Source organism: Eupeodes corollae, chromosome 1 (assembly GCF_945859685.1).
Source record: "Eupeodes corollae chromosome 1, idEupCoro1.1, whole genome shotgun sequence".
Classification (NCBI taxonomy): domain Eukaryota; kingdom Metazoa; phylum Arthropoda; class Insecta; order Diptera; family Syrphidae; genus Eupeodes; species Eupeodes corollae.
In genome coordinates, this window is record NC_079147.1 from 210873763 (window position 1) to 210897064 (window position 23302).

Sequence of the window (23302 nt, forward strand, 5' to 3'; positions counted from 1 at the left end):
GTTAGGGGGTCTTTACCTAAAACTGAGCAGGCTTGGCATAAGCAAGCCATTGTTGTATATACTTTATAATATGCTTAACGGTAGAAAGTTTGTTGTCAAAAGTGGCAATATAACTTCTACCACAACATTCTCAATTAAAAATTTTCTTCAATGGGAGCGGTGAATTCACCGATTCTCTTCAGCATTTACACCAGCGATCTGATAGGTAGTCTTACGAAGGCAATCGCCGACGATCTAATTGCGTACAGAACGGCCCGAAAGGTTGAGGTTATTAGAATTCTCTTGCAGCGTGATTTCGACAAGATTCAGCGATGTTGCGACGACTGGAAACTGAAAATAAATGTCCAGAAGTCGGAGACAATTCTGTTCCGGACTCCGTTGGCTGGGGCCACAAGGGATACGTGCAAGAATTGGCGCAAGATGGTCATCGTTAATCTTCACGGGCAGCCATTAGCGAGCAAAAGTGTAGTGAAGTACCTCGGTATCTGGTTAGATCAGTATTTATATTTCGACAGACATATAAATGCTGCTCTGACCAGGGCCAGAGGAGCCTTCGCTCTGACGAAACGACTGTTTTTTAGCAGTCGGCTTGACCCCAGAGTGAAGGTAATTTGCTACATGGCCCTCATACGGCCAATGATCGTTTATGGTTTTCCTGTGTGGTTCAACGTTGCCCCTTCCCAGATGGAGAGGTTTCGGGTGTTCGAGCGGCAGTGTTTACGACGCTGTACCGGCTTATATCGAACAGCCGAATCTTCTTATGTGCATTACTTTTCCAAAGAGGTCCTATACAACGGGGCTCGAATCAACAGAATTGACAATTTCGTGATAAAACTCGTTCGAGGTCACATTGCAAGAGCTATGTCTTCGACCAACAATTTAATTTTCGGGGCGTTCTATCCGAACGACAAGTATTTTGAAAGTGCACTCTTGAGCGGCTTCATTCCACCAGAGGCATTCCTCTTGTTAGACAAATGCGGTCGGATACAGGATAGATTGGCAGTTCCGCTAATCTACCACGTCAGATGACGAATCGGGGAAAAGCGACTCCTGTACAATCGGGACGTCATGGCACAAGGCGGAGCAGAGCTCCTTCGGTTCAGTAGGGCTGTGTCCGAACTGGACCGAACTGATAGGGTGAAGCAGGAGAACCAGTTCTGGTGGCTTCAATCGGTACTTGATATTGGGTAGTCGGAATGCGGTTTTAAGCCTTGGCCGGCTTACATACATGTTTTATAGTTTTAGGGTTAAGTTTTAAGGAGAATAGGCATGGTGGCACAAAAAAAAATACAAACAAATTAAAAAATATAAAAAAAAAGACAATAAATATAAAAACAAAAAAAGTTAGATTTGCTGCTGTGGTTGTTCTAGTTTTAAGTAGTTTATAGGTAGAATAGGTAGCTTAAGTTAGCTTTAAGTTTTATATTAAGGACCTTATTATAAGTAGTTTTTAAGTAAAAATAAAAAAGGCCCTTGATATTAGTTTTTTCTCATAATTTTCTAATAAATACAAAATAAATAAAATTTAAATTGAAGTAAAATAGATCTTAGGGCCGAAAGGCATTAGTAGTTAATGTCATAGTTTAACTTAGAGTGTCCGTATGGGACTATTAAGTTAGTTGTAAGTTATGAATTTTTCTCTAGCTTTAAAAATGAATTATAAAAAAAACCCGTAGCGTGATGGTTAGTGCGTTGGACTGTCATGCAAAGGGTTTTGGGTTCAATCCCTGCCTGTGCCACCTAACTTTTTTCACTGGTACTGCCTCTTGCGAGAAATTGACAAATTCTCTAAGAGTAATTCTTGTCATAAAAAAGTGATTTCTCAAATCAGCCGTTCGGATTCGGCATATAACCTGTAGGTCCCTTCCATCTCTGACAACATTACTCGTACACAGAAATGGTTGAGAGTTGTAAGTCATTAGACCCTGGTTCTTCATGGACTCTTAAATTAGGTGGCGAATTTATTTTATTTATATAATTTTAGATACTAAAAGTATTTAAAGTATAAAGAAGTGTTCTACAAAAATATATTGTATGGAAATATGGTGGTGATAATATTTTCAAATGTGAATATCGAGGTGATAATTAGAACAAGACTTTAAGGACTAACAATTGTACACAACGGACCGTTTAATTCAAGTATTGAGTATTTAATAGGTTCAATAATGATATTCCCAAAATACAAGATGGTGTGCCTAAGGGCTACGATTTGTCTCCCTTTTTTTTATAAATGATCTTTTGTCAACAACAGAAGGAAAAACCGAGGGAAAGCCGCTATAATAATTCAAAAACAGAAAATGGATGTATTCGGGCGTTGAGCTCGAGCTTACAATATTTACGAACTAAAGCCAGGTCAAAGCTTGAGGTACATTTCAGATTGCCCCATAAGAGTCCATTGTTACGGCACGAAAAAACTCGTGATTCTAGTTTAGTTATAAAATTCTTTTTTTTTTTAGTTCAAGCAGTTTGTTCGGCTCTGAGGCTGAAGAAATGATGACGTATGCTGATTTAACTTAAAGCCCTTTACGATTCATTATTGAAAGGATGCCGACTAAAAAATTGTATTGAATGTTTTTATAATTTCAATTAGTTTTTTCGTTTTTTTTTTATAATTTCTATACCGCGCACCAATTTTCTGTAATGAGTTTTTATAACTTTTATTTAAATGTTTAAAAAAACACTTAAATTTTTTTATTTTGTAATTACATTTCCTCACGATCTTATTTTCAAACGAAGTTATTAGACCACATTTTGTCTTGTATATAAGTTACTGTTTTCTTTAATGAACTTCATAAAGTCAATTCGACTTGTATTGGGAAATAGCTACCAATCTTGAAAATGAAGTTCCTTAAAGCCTCTATTTTATTTGCAACATGTCTTGGTAAATTTCATACATAATAACTTATTTGATTGAATATTTTATGTTCTCCTTCTTTTTAGCTCTCTTGCAGATTAGTTCAGTTTCATCTGAACCAAGCCCAATAGTTGATCAAGTTTTATCAACAGCAACAGGATTACCAGTAGTAAATGGCGTATTAGGAGGAGGGGGTGCATTAGGAGGTGTATTAGAAGGAAAATTAGGAGGTGCATTAGGAGGAGCAGGTGCTCTAGGAGGAGGAGGAGGCGCATTGGGAAGTGGTTTGGGAGGAGGAGGTCTATTGGGAGGTGCTTTAGAAGGTAAATTAGAAGGTGCAATAGGAGGAAGCGGTGCATTGGGAGGTGCATTAGGAGGAGATGCATTAGGAGAAGGCGCATATGGAGCAGGAGGTGGATATGGAGCAGGAAGTGGATATGGAGCAGGAGGTGGATATGGAGCAGGAAGTGCACATGCTGCAGGAGTTGGATATGGAGCAGCAGGTGCACATGCTGGAGGAGTTGGATATGGAGCAGCAGGTGCACCTGGAGCAGCTGATGCATTAGGAGGACTTACAGGAGGATTAGGAGGTTTAGGCGGAGTAACAAAAGGATTAGGAGGACTAACAGGAGGATCAGGAGGATTAACAAGTGGATTAGGAGGACTAACAGGAGGATTAGGAGGTTTAGGCGGAGTAACAAAAGGATTAGGAGGACTAACAGGAGGATTAGGAGGTTTAGGCGGAGTAACAAAAGGATTAGGAGGACTAACAGCAGCAGGAGGATTGGTAGGAGGATTAGAAGGAAGTTTAGAGGGCAGTTTAAAAGGAAAAGGTGGAATATTGGGAACAGTACTCGGATAACTACCAACAAGTTAAGATTCTTGAAGAGCATTACAATAAGAACTATCATATATTGGACTCTTATAAGCTTATGGCAGCTTTATAAAAATACTAATAAATGTTTCCTACTTACATTTAATTAAAACAAATTTCAAAGAATATATATATCCTTTTGAAACTAAGATTTTGGCTATTTTACTTTATAGAAGAAGAATTTACTTTTTTTCATACAAATCATATGGAAAAACGAAGAGTATATGAGTAGTGTGGTCCACATTCATATAGTTCGGCTAAAGAACGAATCTTTGTAAACCATAGTAGGACCAAAGTTAATTTTAAGGGTAAACTGGTGGGTTTTCTTTGTGTATTTGCCGATATTTCTTAAACCCTTAAGATTAAATGTATATACAAAGGAGAACGGCAATACCAAGAAACAGAAGAGATTATTGAAACCACAAAACGGGGCTGGGTCCAAATTTCTAACAGCATGAATCCATACACCACCATTTTAATCCATTCAATAAAACCAGTATTTACCTAAGCCAGGGCCGGATTGAGGAAAGGGCAATCGGGCGGAAGCCCCGGGGCCTCCACAAACGGAGGGCCCCCACAATAGAGACTTCGGAAAATTTTTGTTTCAAATTCCAACTATTAAATATCTTTTTCTTTGATATGTATTTTTTTGCTCTTTTACCTTTACCTACAGCCTACAGTACTTTGTACAAACATTATTATTTAATTATATTAATCATCTTGAGGGAGTACCCCAGTCGCATGCCTATTAAGGTGTACGTACGAGATTTGGATTCCTGAATCACATCAAAAATATGGATGCTGAAAATCTGCACGCTGCAGCAGAGGCATTAGTGAAAGTGTATCTGGATGATTTAGAGCGTAGTCTTGGTAATGAGTTAGTTCAATTTGTGTCTTTGATTGACTCATACAAAAAGGACTATGGAACAGATCAATGGCCGATCTTCTTGTTTTCGTTTATAATTATGTATATTGTATATGTGTTTGTTCAATACTAAAGGAATCTACTTGGATTCACAATAAATTATTTATTGAAAAACTCGAGTGAAAAAAAAATGGTTTACTTTATTTTGAAAATAATTTGAGGCGATGGGGCCTCCGTTCCTTAATTGCCCCGAGGCCTTCGGAGCTCTTAATCGGGCGCTGACCTAAACCATAAAATTTGTTGTTATTCTCTTTACTTTAAAGGGTTTTACAAGTAAATTAAGATCTTTTCAATATCCATGTGACACAAAAAACGCAAAGTCTTCGAATCTACACCCGCTGGATAGCGCAATAGAGGAAGACCACGGATCAGGTAGCACGCACAAGTGAAAATTGACCTCACCCAACTTGGAAGTTTGTTGGGTGAGGCCCTAGTTCACATAGGACTGTAGCGCCACCTTAAGTAAGTTAGGAAGGACCAGCGCATAAAACACCCATATCAGTCAGTTTTTTTGAGGATTATCATCACTCTAAATATAGCTGTTATATATATTTACGTCTCCATTCACTCAAAAGGGAGATTCATCACTAAACAAAATTCGCTTAGGAATTGGGGTCAAAGTCTAAAGGGAGCCAGGGGCACACCAGCGTTTATATTGTGGGTTTGAAACTTAAATTCGTCAACATTATGATCACACATTTTACAGCCAGAATTTTTGAATAAATTGAAAGCTTAAAAAAAAAACAGTCATACTCATATTCATCTATAGTACAGATTGACACAGCTTGTATCAAACTGAAATTAATGTCAAATAAGTCTCAACCAATGAATAAACTGCTGAAGAAAATGCCCATTTAACTATGAACCCTTGAGCAAGAGTGTAAACTATTAAGTTTGGTAACAAATTAAATCTTACGTTGAGCTTGTAGACTTATTTGCATAGTAAAGAGGTACTTTGAATTTGATTAACAGTAGTAGAACAATTTAAATGCCCTCAAATAGGTTTTATATTGATGTCAAAGGAATTACACGTCATCACTGATTAATGAAAGAAACACTGCTACAAAATAAAGTATAAAAAAAAAAACACTTTTAAGAATGAATTTATTAAGGTAGAAGAATGATTGAGGTATACGACTGAGAGCTAACGACAAAAAAGTAAAGTCGTTTGCAAACTTTTACAAGGCATATCAAAATAAAGGCCGCGATGGGTAGAACAAAGACCACCAATCCTGTCTAACTTTACCCGTGACGAAGAAGTTGTGAAAAACTTTCCAAACATTTGCATGTTTGTACTTAGATAGATCTTGGTTAGCTTATAGTCAAAGTCCAACGGACTTGCAAATTAGTCTTACTTAACTATATGTACTCCTTGTATTACCTAAACAAATATTGTGAGACATATTGGCTTCACTTATCAATTTACAACATCGAAATATCTATAATTCAAGAGCTCGATATTTTTTAAACACATACATATGTACATAGTTTTGAGAATTTCAATATTGCTAAATAAGTTGTCTAATTGAGTTGTTCAGTTATTTATAATCAAATCTAAATATTATCGGCTTCACTGTTAACAACTAATGGATTCGATTTAAAAAAAATCACGTTTTGCAAAATAACGTCCCCAGAAACTCAGTCCATCCAAAATAAATAAAGAAATAATACAAACTAATAATTACAGCAACAAAAACAAAAATTAATAAATTCAACAAAATAAGAGTCTTACGTTTTCCACTAAATCTTGAGGGCGCTTTTCAACAGCTTGAAGTCTTGTAATAATCTTGAGTATTTTGAAGTGTTTGAAATAAAATAGTTTCAGCTTTAGTAGTAATGTAACTGCTTTGACATAGTTTTTGTTTCACAATGCTTGATATTTTTAGTATTTAAAGTCTTTGAATTATTTGAAGTTTTCTATTTATTTCTGTAGGCCTTTTTTGATTGCTTCTAATCATTGTGAATACTTTGAAGATGTTCTTTACTGCCTCGATGTATTTTAATTTAGTTGAGACTTTGCCCTTACATTATTTAGTTTTTTTTTTTGTTTAATCTTTCAACTTATCCCGATCGCGAGTCCATGTACAGCGTAAGTATAGTTTACTATAAAATGACTCTTCTCAGGAACCCTACTAACAGATCGAAGAACTCATGTTTTAAATACATTTTGGCAAAACCAAAGTTCTGTACAGCGGGATATTGAAGTATGAAAATGTCATCTAATTCTTTTTCAAAGTACAATTAATAAATCGTATATAAAAGTTCTAATTTATTTTGCACCTAAAGTTTCAACTGTTTTATGTTTTGAACTTCTGCATAGTCTTATTAGAATTTTATTTAAGGAACTATGTTACATAGAAAAAAGCAGGACGGATTAAGTTTTTTAAGTAATTTCTGCGTGAATAAGAATTAAGGCCGATTTTGTATTTTGAAAAATTATGTTGTTAATTAAAAATCCTTTACTACTGCACACATTTGAACGACCTGGATTTGCATTTTGTTTTAATCGTTATGAAGTTTTTCTATTGGACTTCTTTTAATTAATAAAATTATTTGCGCAGTTTATTAAAAATAAAATAAATCTAGCTTTGATGAAAACAAAACTCTGTTTTAGCTTCTTTTTTTTTTTTATTGAATGTAATTTGTTTGTTGTATGCGGTTTCAATACGAATTTAAAATAAATAAAAAATACTCTATTCAATTCGTACACATTCTTGAAACACACAATAATTTATTATTTGATTTATTAATGTTCATTTGATTTTGTATTTTAAATTATATATGATGTCATTTTGATTTTGATTCAATAATAATAATTTATCTATGATAATATTTTTGCTAATAAAATTGTATTTGGTTTTAGATTTGTTTAATTATTTTATTTTATAGCTTACGAGGTGTGTTTGTGTTAGTGTGTCGAAATTGGATTATAATTTTTAAAGTTAAGAGATTTTTGTTTATATAATTTAATCACAACATACAGAAGGTAATTAGACAAGAGACAAAAATCAAGGATAAAGCGGTAATACTCGAATAAAATACGCATAAATGCGTAAAAATAGCAATCACGTGGTTTTATGTGTTTTAAAAAAAAACAAGAAATTTAACGTGAAACAACGCTGATACTTGATATTTTCGTTTCCATTTCCGTTTGCGAATCGAGTTGGTTATTTTTTAGGTAAGTACAACTTTTTTTTAGTCAGTTAGTATTGTGTCATTTATGTGAATAATTTTAAATTGTATCCCCTCTCTCTCTTAGTCAACAGGTGGGTGCTAGTAGGGCATGCATATATGTTATGTGAATACAGTAATATGCACATGAGGAAGATGAATTTAAGGTCCCAAGGCAGCAAAATAATCTTCTCATCAGCTTCTTTCATTTTTATGTTCCATTTTGTGTTCTAAACACGGCGGACAATTAGGTGTGACAGTCTTTAGGTTTAGTTCGCCTTTAGCAACAACATTCGCCTCGGCAAGTGATTTTCTTTGATCACAAATTTCCTTGACCAGCTTCTGAATGAACGGATGTTGAAATTTTCCCTCTGTTGAGTCGAAAAATTCTTGATGTTTCATTAGGCAATTATCGCGTTTTTCATATTCGAATGCTTGCATAACCATATCTAGTCGATCAAGATCTTTGACGAATTTCGATTCGGCACTCTGGCCTTCTTCATATTCCTAAAAAAAACAAAAATTAATTTTGAATTTTCTTGAAAACTGCCATCAGACGATTTAAAAACTTACCTCAAACAATTCCATGATACGTTTGCCGCGAGGATCAACAAGTTTACATATATCTGCCATTGCACTTAATTCCATGGCTTTTTTATCTTCTTTAGCAACTCCGCAGAATGGAGTCAAATCACCTACTAGACTCTCAGCTAAATCATGAACCAAAGCCAATTCCATGCAACGAATTCGGTTGAGGCCTTCTTTTTCTTCGAGAAGGAATGTCATCATACTCATGCGGTACATGTGGCCGGAGATTGATTCACAGTCGTTAACATCTCTTAGCACCCAGCCAGTTCGTTTTGTGTGCTATAAAAAAATAAACCAGTTTAATGAAAATTGTATAATATTGACTTATATTCAAGTAAAGTTTTGAAAGGAGCAATTTTTCTGTTCTTTTTTCAAGAAATAAGTACTTTTTACCATTCAAGTGTCTTCATCAGAAACAGTTGTGGTTTGAGTTTCTTTGTGAAAACAATATTTGTTATGTAAATATATTTAAACGAAAGTTAATTTGTATTCCCGTACTGTCTGAAATGTTCTAGTTCTTCAAAACTTCGCAGTTCGTGAGGTTTCTCTAAAAGCACATGTTGATGATTCAATGTGGGGCACAACCACATTGATCCACTCTTATTTTAAAAAACAACAAATAAAGAAACAGAAGGAAAATATTACAAAACAGAATTCAATAATAATTGAACTCAAATAATACGTCACGGTGCAAGCTTAATGTATACAAATTGAACTTGGTGCTCGCAGACTACAAGTGTGTACTTCCTAGGCGCATAACCACTTCTTGATAATTGGTTAGGCTGCGAGGCCAAACAATCTTTACGAACGACACTAAAACTGATGAATAACAAAACGGAACACATAAATGTTTCAGAGTAATCAGAGTAGAATGCAAATTTAAATTTAAAACTAAGAAAATATGCGAATTGCTTGTTTTCGAGATTTTACTTTTTGGTTTTTAAATTCATACACATGCCTGAACTTTTTAGTTTATTTTGCAAAAACAAAAAAGAAATTTAGATTCAATCTTTGAAGCTTTTGTGGAATTGTGTAAAAGTTTAAAATAAAAAAATAAATATCTAACATACATATGTTTATACCTTTGTAATATTTTTGTAGGCATTGTTGAGACAAAGAGTTACACTTACTTACAACCTTTCTTAAAACACTTCTAAGAAGAATTTATATCAAGCCGTAATCTTGATGTGAAAGAGCAGAGAGAAGTCCAGATTCGAATATATTTGTATGAGGTGATGATTTTTATAAATTGCTTCTTTTTCAATTCCAACCAATGTCCTTCAATTTCTAAAATCATTTCACAATATTCAGGGCTGCTGGTTGTTTATTTTTCAAACTATTTTTTTTTTTTTTGCTATTTATGATCCTTTGTTGGATTCGTTAAATACCTAATAAATAAGTATAAGAGTAGGATATAAGAGTAGTATCCCAGGCAACTGATTTATTTGTTGAAGAATAAATTGGCACAGAAAAATCTTGCAGTATGTAGCAGTATGAGTCGTGGCGTCATCTCTTTCGATCTATATAAAGTATGTAAAAATAAGATTTGCGAGTTTTCAAGGTTCACCATGTGCCCAATAAAATTACCATAATGGTTTATACTGAAGAATTACAAAAAAAAAGAACAAGGTTACTTTATGCCATCCTCAATCAAAGTAATTTGTATTGCAATTATGTAACCAATACTGCTACATTGTTTAGTTACTTAGTTCAGTACCACAGTTTATAGAATCGTAAGAAAAACAAGCTCAAGTTTTAAGACTTGGTGGATTATGTGAATAAATAGGCCCGCCCTAATTCTGCCTGTTTGTATACCTAACTACAAAATAAACCACTGAATCGATTTTCTAAAAATTGTATGTGTTTTTTGAAACTTTTTAAAATGTGTTCTTAACTTAAGAAAAATCAAATATACATACATATGTATGTACTAGGATTGAGGAGACTTATTATGCATATATCAAAAAATATCCTCCATAGAATTGAAAAATCGCATACATGTAAATAATTGCGAAGTTAGCATTAAAACAGGAAATCAAACAAAATCTTTAAACATTTCAACTGAGGGTACGTTTAAAGAAGATAAGGGACTTATAATGCAGTCAAATAGTTTTTTTGGACGCAGATGCCTTTGGTTTGGAATTTTGAACTATCTTTCTGTTTTGGTCAAAAATTGACTTCAAAGAATGCACTTCATTGCATATGGAGTACCAGTGAGTAAAGGATGGCAGAAAATTTACATTTATGACGAGATTTTTAGCGAAAAAGGAAAACAGAGAATGGGATAAAAAAGGTTTAACAATTTAAAAGGGTAAGAGTATAATCTTATCAAAAAAAGTAGACATAGTCTTTAATAATGAACCAATGGATTCAGCATTATAACATATATCGACAATTTAAACAAACACATGTGAAAAAATATATCAACTACAAGAAAAAACAATTTAAATTTAATATTGATATCGGTTTGTCTCCTTTTATAAACTTTAATTTAAAAATGCAATCAGAACATATATTGACATTTTTAAATGTATCTAAGTGTCAGAGTCATACATTCTGTCGTCGTTCATCACCTATATGTTTTGAATATTCTTTAGGAAATAAGAGTCTTGAAAAAATTAAAGAAAAGAAGGATCAATGTGTAAAATTTGACACTAAGTTCAATTTTAATAGTCACATAGACTATTTAGTAGCCAAATCAAGTTCTATGTAAAGATTTATTAGAAGAAATTCGAAGGAATTTAAGGATCCTTAACTCTTAAGAGCCTGTTTATCTCATCCGTGAAGTCTATTTTGGAATATGGTTGTATAGTATGGAATCCTTTTTACTCCATTCACTCAAATAGACTAGAAAGAAACGTTTTTCTAGATACATGTTTTATCTATTACGTTGGAATATTCCTCGACTTTCATATGGTTCCATTTTTTTAAACTCAAATAAATTTGATGGGCCTTACATTGAGAATATTGTAATTTAGAGATTATATTCTTTCTTCAACTTTTATTAGGCATAACCTCTTCGGCAAATACATCTTCTATAGAAAAAAAGCAGCTGGAATTGATGGTATTCAAGCAGAATTCCTAAAAGCAGACCCTGAGGCAGCTTCCCTTATTTTGCTAAAACTAGTGCAGGCTGTCTAGGAGAGCGAAACTTACCCAAGAAACTGGAAGGATGGAGTTATTATGAAGTTACCAAAGAAATAAAACCTCAAAAATTGTAATAACTGGCGCGGTATCACAATTCTGTCCATTTTTCCGAAGTTAATGGCAACTATTATTCTCGAGAGGATTAAGTCCAGGATCGAGCGAGATTTCGCAGAGGCCGATCGTGCGTCGACCACATCAACACCTTGCGAATCAGACTCAAACAATCATCTGAGTACCAATCATCGCTGTACCTAATGTTTGTAGATTTCGAGAAGGCGTATGATCGGGTCAATCGTGAATGCATCTGGAGATCGCTTATTGCCCGAGTAATCCCTAAAATAATTGCCGCTTTTATTATAGAATCGTACAACAACGCAAAGTGTTTTGTGTTGCACAATGGACAGCTTTCCGACTCCTTCGATGTGCGTCAAGGAGTGAGACAAGGAGATATCTTGTCACCAATTCTGTTTTTGCTGGCGATTGACGATGTGATGACTGCCACGGTGAGTACAAATGAAAGACACGGTATACAATGGAGTCTGTTTGACAGCCTTAGCCACATAGATTATGCTGACGATATATATGTCTCATGGCAAACCACACGGCAGAGTTAAATCAGATGTGTCATTCGCTGCAATTGAATGGAGAGGTGGCTGGCTTAAGGATTAACACAAATAAGACCAAAGTAATGACCACGGGCCAAAGCACACAAGTTATTCTAAGGCAGGGGACTATAGAGGAGACAGTTTAGTTATCTGGGAAGTCTTATAGCTCTCGATGGCGGAACGGACCTGGATGTTAACAGTAGAATAAACAAAGCCCTAGTGAATTCTCCTGTGAAACTCTTTGAATCCAACGTCAAATCAGTGCTGGTTTATGCTTCTGAAACATGGAAATGCTCTGCCAACATCTCGAGCAGACTACAAGCTTTTCTTAACCGTTGTCTGCGCTCTATTCTGAAGATCCGGTGGCCGCAAACCATATCTAACGTTAAGCTGTGGAAGAGGACCGGACAGACAAAATTGGACGTAGACATCATGCAATGGAAATGGCGTTGGATAAGCAATACACTGAGGAAACCTGACTACAATATAGCAAAACAATCTCTCAATGGAATCCCCAGGGTAATATAGACGCATTGGAAAACCAAAGATAGGTCATCAGTTTTAAAGGAGGCTCGGTCTCAAGGTGAGGTCAGTTGCGGTGAATCGGGATCGGTGGAAGAATCTTGTTGCTGCCCTATGCTTCAGGAGGAGTTAAAGCGCTGCTGTGCTTGCAGCCGGACAACATATTAATATTATCTTCGGCAAAAGGCATAATTTCGATGCTCAGAGGCCTAATTTAGTACACATGTTTTTTTTTTAGCTAAAATGAGTGAAAGAAAACTGGCAAAAACTCATTTTGACTAAAATCATTATCTATCGATTTGTGTATTTGGGATCGAACTTAAAGTTCGTTGATCGTCTGACAAGATTTTTCCATCTTATCTGAACAAACAAACATGAAGAGAAAATTCAGTTTTCTAAATAATTTCAGAAAATTTTTACTTGAGGCTGATGAAGAAATTTCAAAACGATTTGACTTTTCACAAGGTCATTTTAGATTTGTATGAAATATGGGTAAATTTTCTATGAACAGATTGCTTAGAAATCTATACATTAAATGTTAACAACAAGAGTATTATTACTTAAAAAGTTAAAGAGTATGTTGTAGTTGTAGGAAACTCAAGGCTTTAAAAATTAATAAAAATGACATAATAATTGGCCAGCTACCAAAAAAATGTCTTTCTATTAGGTATGCTGCAAATTGAACTTTCGACTCAAATTAAACATTTGGGAACCACACATATTTCGACTCCTAACTTTACGTTTACTTTAAAGGACATTAGTTTTGGAAAATACGTTCCCACTTCAAAAGTTTTTTTTTTTTCTTTCAACGTCGGGATTTAACCAATTTGGGACGATTTCTTTCAATATTGCTTAACTTACGAAAAACTTTTAAGTTGATTAACTTTAGAGCTGATTACAACTCAAGAGTTAGAACTCAATTTGAAATGTGTGTTTATTCACTAGTTTTTTTGTTTAAAATCGAAAGTTGGCATACTTTAGAATTTAAAAATAGCTCCGGGACAGTCGCGTCAGTTTCATAATTAAATGCTTATTTCTGTTGAGATTTAGTTTATCAAGCAAAAATAGCTCGTCCAAAAAAATAGGGTTTAATTTTTTGATTGATGAATATTGTCTACATAAAAGTTCATTCAAATATTTGATTCCTTATTGATGATGAGATTCACAAGTATTCGTTTTTCAAAAGAAACAAGTGTTTCCACTCTGTTTTACGCTTTCAACCATTCTACTTTAAAAACTAAGTAGTGATTTTTTTTTCAACTAATTAAAATAATAAATGCAAAAATATGTTATTCCACCTTTTGCGAAAAAGACGAATTATGTGTTATATGTTCATTAGCAAACTTAAGTCCTTCATTTCTATTTTTCTTTTAACTGATGTTTGGATTTTTATAAATCTAAAAAGTAGCTTCTGACTTTTCTGCTCACATTATGAATTACATTTTTGTTTTAAAATCGTTGAATTATGAAATGGACTGTAAAATGGCTCCTCCGCTTATTTTTCATACTGATTTAACGTCCTGGCCTAACAAAACAATTTTCGAATTTCCAAAGACGCTTGTTTTCTTTTTGATGTCATTTCGACGTGAAGAAGGAAACTACCTTAAACATAAGTAAAAGTCTTCTGTAATACAAGGTCCATAATAACATTGGCTTGAAAAGTATCGTAACAGAGTTACTACAGTGCAAAAACAGTGAGTGTCCTTTAATGTGTAAGATGTTAAATTAAGGAAATGTTTTTATTTATATATTTGCTTATTTAACTTGAAATACATTTTTTTATTTAAACTTTCTACTACTTCTGTACAATTGTTAAAAAATTTGCTTTGGCAAAATGTACATTTTCTTTGTCCAATTCGTTGTGGGAGCCACATTAGGTGCTTTGTTACTCTCATTAATTAAATTTTTTACTTCAGCTGTGTTCCAGACATTTAAAAAACACTAAAAGCTGGTCAAATTTCAAATTTAAGGAGTACGGATGATATGCTCTCATACAAAAAGCAAACTGTCAAAATGTCTGGAACGGTTTTCCCATCAATTTGCATGAGCTTGAATTGGACTCCTTTTTTAACGTCCAAAAACATACTCGAGCAAAGTTACCGAAGATCATTGGCTGCGTTCAATCTCGTGTTGGATATATTATCTTGGATAGGTGGATTTTTAGATACCTTGTTGAACGAGTTGGATAGCTGTAATGAGATACGAGTAGCTGTCAAAAAATAAAAACAACTTTCAGCTGTTCACAGAAAAGCAGAGAAACATTTAAGGTTCCAAGTCAAAATTGTTGTAAGATAAAACATTTAATGGATAATTCCACTGATTTGTCGGACGATGATGAATGGATTGGTGTGTAACAGTTTAATAAATATTATCTCTTATTTTAATCTGCAATCTATTTTAAATTTTCTCTTAGAATAATTGAAATGCTATACGATTAATAATTTACTTGCGAAGTCTCCGGTTTTAAACAATTTACGTATAACACAAAACTGTCCTAACAGAAACGAGGCCTATTACTTTCTAAAATTCGGAGGCAAATACAACTTCAACTAACATTTTGTATTATTTTTTTACCAACAAATACAAAAAGCTGAAATCAATTTTCAAGTTTCTTGAAATTCAACCATGTGTTGAATCAGCTGTTCTGTTAGATACCAACATACCACAGAAATTCTTGGAAACCTTAGGATTCCTATTTTGACATCTCAGCTGTTTTTGATCAGCTGTTATTTTACACGTAAAACACTAACAAAAAGGTATCCGGATACCCTATCTGTCTGAGATTGAACGCAGCCATTGACAACGGGTTTGGATTGGACTATTTTTTTAGCGTCAAAAAATATAATTGAGCAAAGTTAACGAAGATCATTGACTTAACTATGAATAAGAATCCAATAAAATATATGGGTCTGCCACGATATCTAGAAATTAATTATCTAGAAAGTAAAAATCTCGAATATGAAAATCTCGAATATGAAAATCTCGAAAACAAAAATCTAGAAAATAAAATCTCGAAATGCCAACATACAAAAAAAAATCTCGAATTTATATTTTTTTCGAGATTTTTTTCTAGATAGAGTCTTTCGAGATTTTTGTTAATTCTGGATTTTTGTGGATTCGAGATTTTTGCGTTCTAGATCATTTTTTTTTATTTTCGAGATTTTCGGCATTCGAGATTTTTGGCATTCTAGATTTCGTCATGATCCCAAAATATATATCGACAAAAGTAAACTTATATTTTTATTTTGAATAAAAATAAAATTATTCCTTTAATTAATGAAACTTAAATGAATTTTTTTTTTTCTTAAAAAATCACTACAATCATACTTCATACTAATATTATAAATGCGAATGTAAGTTTGTTTGTTACGCTTTCACGCAAAAACTACTTAACCGACCACCATGAAACTTTGCACATACACTCTTGAAGGTATTAGAAGTAACATAGGATACTTTTTATTAAAAAAAAATTACGAAAAATAAGAAAATTAATTGTCAAAATATCGTCAAATTTAGCTACTTCAACGCCATCTAGCATCATCTAGCATCATAGTAATTAAGTTTTAACCCTGAATACTGTAATACCAAACCACTGTATTACCGACGGTGACGACAATATCTAATTCAATATCTAATTCAATTGAATATAGTTTCAACTGTTTCTATTTTTCTATATTTACCGTACATGTTACGAATTTTGAATGCTTTTGTCTGCGCATGTTGTTGCATCAAGTTAGAGGTCCAATTAGCTTTACAGAACTTAAAATTGTCAATAGTCAGGAATGTCAAACCTACCGAGAAGCATGTGAAGCTCGGCGACTGTTAGAAAATGACAATCATTGGGATGAAACTAAGGAGGAAGCTGTACAATGCCGATCGCCAGATAAAATCCGGGAACTTTACGCTACGCTTTTATCTCCTTGGTCTCTCTAACCCTCAAACTCTTTGGAATAAGTACAAAGAATACATGGCTGAAGATATTTTACATCAACTGCAGCAATTACACACAGGCATTACTTTCAATGAACATGTCTACAATAAAACGCTTATTATAATCGAAAACAAGGTTTTTGATGATGGTTGGAAAAAAATTAGATGATTTTGGAATGTCAAGCCCTCGAAGAGACAATGTGGATGATTTTGATAATGAAATTGCACGAGAGCTAGATTATGATTTCATAGCACTGCAACATCAAGTGGCATTCTGTCCCTGAATTACTTCCAGAGCAAAATCATGTTTTCCATCAAGTTTAACGTAAAATAGACTCCGGCAGTGGTGGACTCTTCTTTCTTTAGAATTTAGAATTATTTATTTTTGTTACGGTGAAATATATTTTAACATTTGTTGTTGCATTTCAATACGCATATATTAAGGTGTTCAAACTTCATTGTCTATAGTAATTTTTAAAAATTGTTGATCTTAGCCAAGCAATAAAATTTAGTTATTATATTGACTCATTTCTATTATTATACCCTTACCCTTTATCTCTCATACTTATTTAATTTCTCCACTGCGGGCGAAGCCGCGGGTAAAAAGCTAGTCTTTAATAAAATATATTATTTTTTGTACTATATATTTTTTCTTCATTAACAGTTTTTAAAAAGATATACATACATATATTTTATGAAAATTATTTGAATATTTATGAACAATATTCACATTAACCAAAACAAAAAGGAAATTAAAAGAATAACTTGGGCAACCCTTTTTCAATACACACGTTTTTTTTTCTTCTGTCATTACTTGACGTAAACGTTAACTATATTATTTTGACAGCTAGCTCAGAAATCGCCAGAAGACATTCCTCGGACTAAATCTGGCTAAAATGGGATATTTTTTAATCTCTCTCGCGTGCGCGCTCTCTTTTCTAAGAATTATCACAACCTTTGAAGTGTGGAAAGACTTCGGACTTCGGACTAAAAATGACTAATGGCTGAAACACAAACGCTTCACCTTCGGCTTTGCCTGAAGTTTACGAGTTCAGCCATAGGAATTTAACGCATGTAAGAAAATAACGTAATGTTACATAATGTGACTCTAAACGGAAGCTCTAGTTCAAATTTGCTGAACATTTGCTTTGTCTGACAGCTCAACAGCTGTTAAAAAGTCAACAAACAAAATACATTTGATTTCAAAACTCATATTTTTTGTTATAAGAAAAAATAACAATTGCTAATGACAGAAGTGCCATTTTAGAAATGTTATATTGGATTGGAAGTGTCATTCAAAGCAAAATCGAAGCAGGCCTAACGTAACGCAGACGAAGCCGAAGCTGAAGGGTGTTTGTGTTTCAGCCATGAAACTTTCAGCACTAAAATTCGGGAAAAGAGATATTTAAAAGAGTAGGGTTAAAATTCTCTCGCAAAAAGACAAAACTACTAAAAAGTAAGCGAACTGGAAAACAACAAAATGTTTGCACAATTTTACTGTCAAAAAATATAAATTTTAAAACATCATCATTTCATTTCGTGTATGGCATTTTTTTTGTTGTAAATGGATATTTTAAGACAACATGAACTTCAATTTGTGGTTGAATGCTGTGTTAAAATCAATTACCACATCGATGATAATCTGTTGGAGGACTCCGAAGAAGATGAAAGTTTCTTCAGGTACTTAAAAACACTTCACTTCGATTAATTACCCGTTTGTATTCTTCGAAAAGTGGAAACTTGAAAATTGCAATCTTGTTGCTTTTCTTTGAAAAAAGAACTTTTAATTTTATGAGTGACAGCAAAAGGAAACAATTTATTTAATTTATTTGAAGTTTTATTAAATTTGACACTTTTCACAAATCGGACCAAAGAAATTTCTTGGGCTAAAATTCGTAGGTTGGGGACAAATTTTACTCTCTCGTGAGGGCTCTCTTTTACAAAAAAAAACTACGACATTTTTGAGTACGCGAACAGGATTTGGTTAAATTTCGTAATTTTTCTTAAAATTGGACTATTTTAGGAAGGTACGCGAACGGACATATTGTCTTCAACTTTGCAAATGGGAGTTTTGTTTCCGAAAATATTCCAGGGATATTTTTAAATCCTAAATGAGACCAACTTTAGATTTTGAACTGGGGAGTTACAAAAATAGTGAATACAAAAAAATTCAACTTGCGGGTTTATTAACTAAAAAAAATTGGCCTTAACGTATGTACTACTATGGGAAAACGCAATAAGTTGTTCATTTCTGCCTTTTTACACCTCTAAAACATAATTTGTTCTTTAAATAATTATAATTTAACAATGGTAATTAGGTCTAACAATTAAGAAAGATGTTAACTGAACCTTTGTAGCTACTTTCAATTCTTCTTTTTTTTGTTACAATGTAGAATATTTAATTCTAATAATAATAAAAGATATGTAAAGAACTTCCTCTCAGTGTACAAAAATACTGATTTTGTTGTCTAATGTCCGCCTTATGTGAAAAATAGATATAAAATTTAAGAACCTTGTAATCGTCAACGTCTCGACTCGATTCCACTACTTAAATTGCTTTTGTTATCAATTTATTTTTTGGCGGGTTCTCGCTTAATATTATTTATTATTTTGAAATATAAAACCAAATTTAAGTTGCCTAGGTTTATTTATTATAAATCAAAATTAAAACCACAATGCGGTTCTAACAATAGGAATAATAACCTATATCTAATGCCGACATAAATAAACAAAATATGCGCTTCAATAAAATTTAACTTAAGGGTATCACATTCGACAAAAACTACGCGACAAAACGACGTTCAATGAATGGAAAATATTTATATATGTATTTATATTTATTTTCACTGAACTAAACAGAAAAAAATACAAGTGTTTGTACATAGATACACGGTTTGTCTCTGAATTAAACTTTTATAGGTATTTCTTTTTTAGATACTTATTTGTTTGTTTGTCTAGCATCCGATACAATTTTTGGTTTCATAATATTTTTTAAAATCTTTTATTTTTTTGCAAATATATAGGTACACTACACAAAAAGTGTTTATTTGTGTTTTTGACATTGTGTATTGGCATTATTTTGACCTTGATTTAATTTTGCAAATTTTTCTATAGCTTTTGTTGGAATCGAGAAGATACAAGGCATTGTTCGAGTAATAGATGAGTCATTTTATTTTTGTCGACTGACTGTCTTTAAAACACAAAAAACTACTAAAACGAAATGAGTTAACACCTAAGCCAACCCTACTGGAAACTGAAACCATTAAATACAACAACAACAAAAAAAAAGATACGCACAAGATAAAGAATTTTGAACCAAAGCAATTTGCTTGATTTTGGTTTTGCTTACGTAAGTCTCATTTGAACTTGATAACATGCGAAAACCTGCCAACTACAAAATATAGGTATTAACCACTTATGTTGTTCATCTTTAATTAAAATAATACACAAAATATGTAAATCACCACCGACAACCCGGGATGGAAATGGAAAATCAATAAAAATAACAAACGAGGAAAAAAATGATATATGCACTGCGGATACACTTTGGTTTGGAGAAGAGGAAAGACCTCTTAGGGCTATGATTTATGGTTATAGTTAGAAAAAAAGAAATTGAGAGCATGTAACTGACCTTCAAATTGCCAACAAGTTCCATAAAGCGCAATATGTCGGCTAAGCTGCTTTGGAAGCACGACTTTTCTTTTATTTCTCCACTATTTTCGCCACAAGAAGCACCATTACAAGAAACCTTCGTCGACGCTGCAGCTGTCGATGTCTCGTCCAGCTGTTTTGTGGTAGCGTCACCCTCGGATGGTTGATGGTGTTGTGTCATCACAACCACCTCCTCCTTAACCTTTGCCTCAGACATGTTCTGACTTGCACTTGATTGATTCTGTATCTGTTCTTCTGTCGTTTTCGTTTGACTTTGTTGTTTTTGTTGTTGCTTATTCAAGGCGTCCTGTTCGCGTAAATCTCTACTATTTGATTGCGATTCTAATATCACAGCTCCACTACCGTTGCTTGCTGCCCTCGAAAATAGACTGGCATTAAATAACGCAGCTCTGATTGTTTTTGGCTGATGTTTCTCGTGATGTGTGTTGCTGTTGTTGTTGTACATCAGCAGTTTGATTTCGTTTGTTCCTGGTGGTGCTCTTGCTCTGGGGCCGTACCCGTAGCCGATGCCGCCGACTCTTGTGAGTGGAGAAGCAAGAGAGCCCGATACTGATGTCACACTCACACTTTGAGTTGATGACGTCGTCGTCGCTGTTGGTACGACGGCGGAGGGTTCATCGGAGGAAGACAGGTCCCCGTGCTCTTGGTCTTTATTAACGATAGTCATAGCAGTGCTAGTGCCCTCACGCTCGCCATCGATAACATTTACAATGCTTGCTCTCTTGATGAGACTTCTGGCAAGATCACTCCTTGTCTCGAGCTTCTTAAGAACGTCTCGCAAACGAGGAATATAAATCATTTTTGTTTTTATTTTGGTTTCTTACTTTTTTAAAAATAGTGTCGGGGTTGTTCCGGTGGTGGTAATGAAAAAAGAAAACTGAAAAGCAGCGCACGGGCACAATAAAAGCGCACGAATCTTGAAAGCTTCTATCCAATTATTATTATTATGCTGTTGTTGTTGGACTGCTGTTAGGTTGTATTGGGTTCGAAACTAAATTTTACTCCTTGAAAATAATTATCTACGAAATTAGCTAAATCACTTTTGTTGGGCATATTATTATCACACGAAATGCAGCAGCGATAAAATGGATATAATTGAACTAAATTAAATATTAAAATTTCACTAAACTACACAATTAGATGATTGCTGACTAGATTTTGATTCTCTATTATGCAGACGGAGGAATCTTCGTCGTTGACGTTGTTGTCGTCGTCCGTGGAAGTGGAATATTTCCTGCTGGACACTGCACCAAGTTCACCAAGAAATGTTGCTGCGAATTTAAAAGTCATGTCAACTGAGAACTTACGGGGTTTGAAACTATTTGTCATGGAAATCGAGAGAAGCACGAATTTCTTTTTTTTAATTTAATTTAGTTTATGGATTTCGATTTAGAATAAACCCAATTGTTGGGTTGGGGTTTGGGGAGGTTTTGGCTTATTACTTAACGAGTGGAGGAAATTTTCTGCGATTCGTCTTGTCCCCCGAAATCGTTTTGCTCGAAGTAGAAGAACTGAACTCAAATGTCAAGTGTGTTGAAATCGTATTTGTCAGTTATTCTTTTGTTGTAGTCGTTTGACATTTTGAATGTCAGTTAGCAGAGTAATGCAGGGTTGTGATATGAAGGTGTTGTTACAAATAAGAAATATATTCACGTACAGATGGCGATAAATACATTATGAGGCAATTATTTTACACGGGTAACTTTTTTGAATGCAAATATGTACATATGCAATATGGTTAAAGAAAAGTGTTAGGAACGAAAAAGAAATAAAAAATAAGAGTTAACAGCCATAAAACACCGCAAATAAATACAAATTTTCGCCATATTAGGTCGTTCCAGCATTTATTTCTATTTTCAATTATTTTTCAAAGTTCACTTTTTCACACAAAGCATAATGGGAAAATTACTAAAGTCGTGATTTCTTGATCTATAGCTTAAGGCTTGTTGATTAAATAAACACAGGTCTTTTTCGTAATCAATTTTCCTGATGTGTATAGTAAAACCCCAGTTTATTGTTTGTATTCTATTATAATTATGCTTCAAATGACAGGTCAAAGCAAAAAAATACTATTATATTTTCAAACTTTTTATTTTGTGCTGTCATTCCTCAAATTGGATGCATAATATAGGGTGTCCCAAAATTAACGCAAGATTTGAATTAAATAGAAAACGCCGTTTTTAGTCTTTTGATAGTTATATTTTTATTGACTCGTAAAGTACATAGAATAGGGTTATGTAGGGAATAACGCATACTAACCTATACTGTTAGCTGGCAAATTGCTTTTTTTTCAGGGTTGCCAACACTTCATTGCACAAATGGCGGCAAATTCAAATCTTGCGTTAATTTTGGGACACCCTATATAATAATAATATAAAACAAATTTGAATGTCTCTTTATCCAAACGTTATCATTCCTAAAAATTCGTGTCGCTTAATTCAAATAAATTGAACTTTGTTTTGTATATTTTTCCTTTTTTTAGAGGAATATTTTGTAGATCACCAAATAACTCAAACTCCTCTAAGAAATACATATCTTTTTCAACTGCGGTATCAATCGAAATTTTTATTCGATATATGTACAAACATAATTTACTTCTTCAGCTTTTCAATTCACAACAAACATCAAATATGACATTTTGCTGTGATGATACCAACTTAAACACAGCAATTGCTATGTTTATAGTTAAACCACAGATTAAGCTCTAAACTTAGGCTTGCATTTATTTATAAATAGCCTAAACTCTGGACTTCATTAATAACAACTTAGCATGAGTTTAGCAAACATCTATGAATATGCACCAATATCTTTTAATTTATTTACATTCTGTGATGCCGTGGAATATTGTAGGAAAATATTTTGACAGAAGCAAGTAGAAGGGAAAAATTTGGGACTTAGGTCTTACGGCGTTGTTAAAGTATTAAAATACATTTGTTCTAAAACACTGGCAGCCATTGTGCCTATTTTAATCTGTTTTGCGCTTTATTGGATTCAATTGCAATGAAATGGATTTA

At 33.5% G+C, this 23302-nt stretch overlaps 3 protein-coding genes across 8 annotated transcripts in view; 1 reads left to right on the forward strand and 2 right to left on the reverse strand.

Annotated features, from left to right (window-relative positions):
- The window catches only part of LOC129948428 (limbic system-associated membrane protein), a gene marked incomplete at its 5' end in the record, with an annotated part of 32694 nt that extends 26281 nt beyond the window's left edge, over window positions 1-6413 (reverse strand). The window contains one exon of the mRNA XM_056059434.1: window positions 6386-6413. Within this exon, the coding sequence (XP_055915409.1) occupies window positions 6386-6413 (28 nt within the window). The remainder of the gene's footprint in view (window positions 1-6385) is intronic.
- LOC129939257 (uncharacterized) lies at window positions 2727-3877 on the forward strand. Of its 6 annotated transcripts, XM_056047222.1 has the most exons (4): window positions 2727-2881; window positions 2941-3537; window positions 3568-3588; window positions 3619-3877. In XM_056047222.1, exons 1-4 carry the CDS (start codon window positions 2839-2841, stop codon window positions 3714-3716), a joined length of 759 nt encoding a protein of 252 aa, XP_055903197.1. In that variant the 5' UTR covers window positions 2727-2838; the 3' UTR covers window positions 3717-3877. The 6 variants fall into 6 exon arrangements, with proteins under 6 accessions (XP_055903197.1, XP_055903194.1, XP_055903196.1 ...); XM_056047219.1 differs by having other exon boundaries at window positions 2941-3588; XM_056047221.1 differs by lacking the exon at window positions 3568-3588 and having other exon boundaries at window positions 2941-3565; window positions 3608-3877.
- Window positions 6414-7856: 1443 nt separating the features above from the next.
- Window positions 7857-21796, reverse strand: LOC129939255 (uncharacterized). Its single transcript, XM_056047211.1, has 3 exons — window positions 20248-21796; window positions 8398-8691; window positions 7857-8331 (listed from the first exon to the last, which is right to left on the reverse strand). Exons 1-3 carry the CDS (start codon window positions 21085-21087, stop codon window positions 8020-8022), a joined length of 1446 nt encoding a protein of 481 aa, XP_055903186.1. The 5' UTR covers window positions 21088-21796; the 3' UTR covers window positions 7857-8019.
- Window positions 21797-23302: the final 1506 nt, after the last annotated feature.

What these genes read in the sequence shown, in the direction of transcription:
- LOC129939255 (XM_056047211.1), bottom strand. Translation starts at nt 21,087, where the DNA reads ATGATTTATATTCCTCGTTTGCGAGACGTTCTTAAGAAGCTCGAGACA. An exon ending in AACTTGTTGGCAATTTGAAG is followed by an intron (nt 8,692 to 20,247) that starts GTCAGTTACATG and finishes ATTTTTTTATAG; the next exon opens with CACACAAAACGAACTGGCTG. An exon ending in GTATCATGGAATTGTTTGAG is followed by an intron (nt 8,332 to 8,397) that starts GTAAGTTTTTAA and finishes TGTTTTTTTTAG; the next exon opens with GAATATGAAGAAGGCCAGAG.
- LOC129939257 (XM_056047218.1), top strand. Translation starts at nt 2,839, where the DNA reads ATGAAGTTCCTTAAAGCCTCTATTTTATTTGCAACATGTCTTG. An exon ending in TTTATTTGCAACATGTCTTG is followed by an intron (nt 2,882 to 2,940) that starts GTAAATTTCATA and finishes CCTTCTTTTTAG; the next exon opens with CTCTCTTGCAGATTAGTTCA.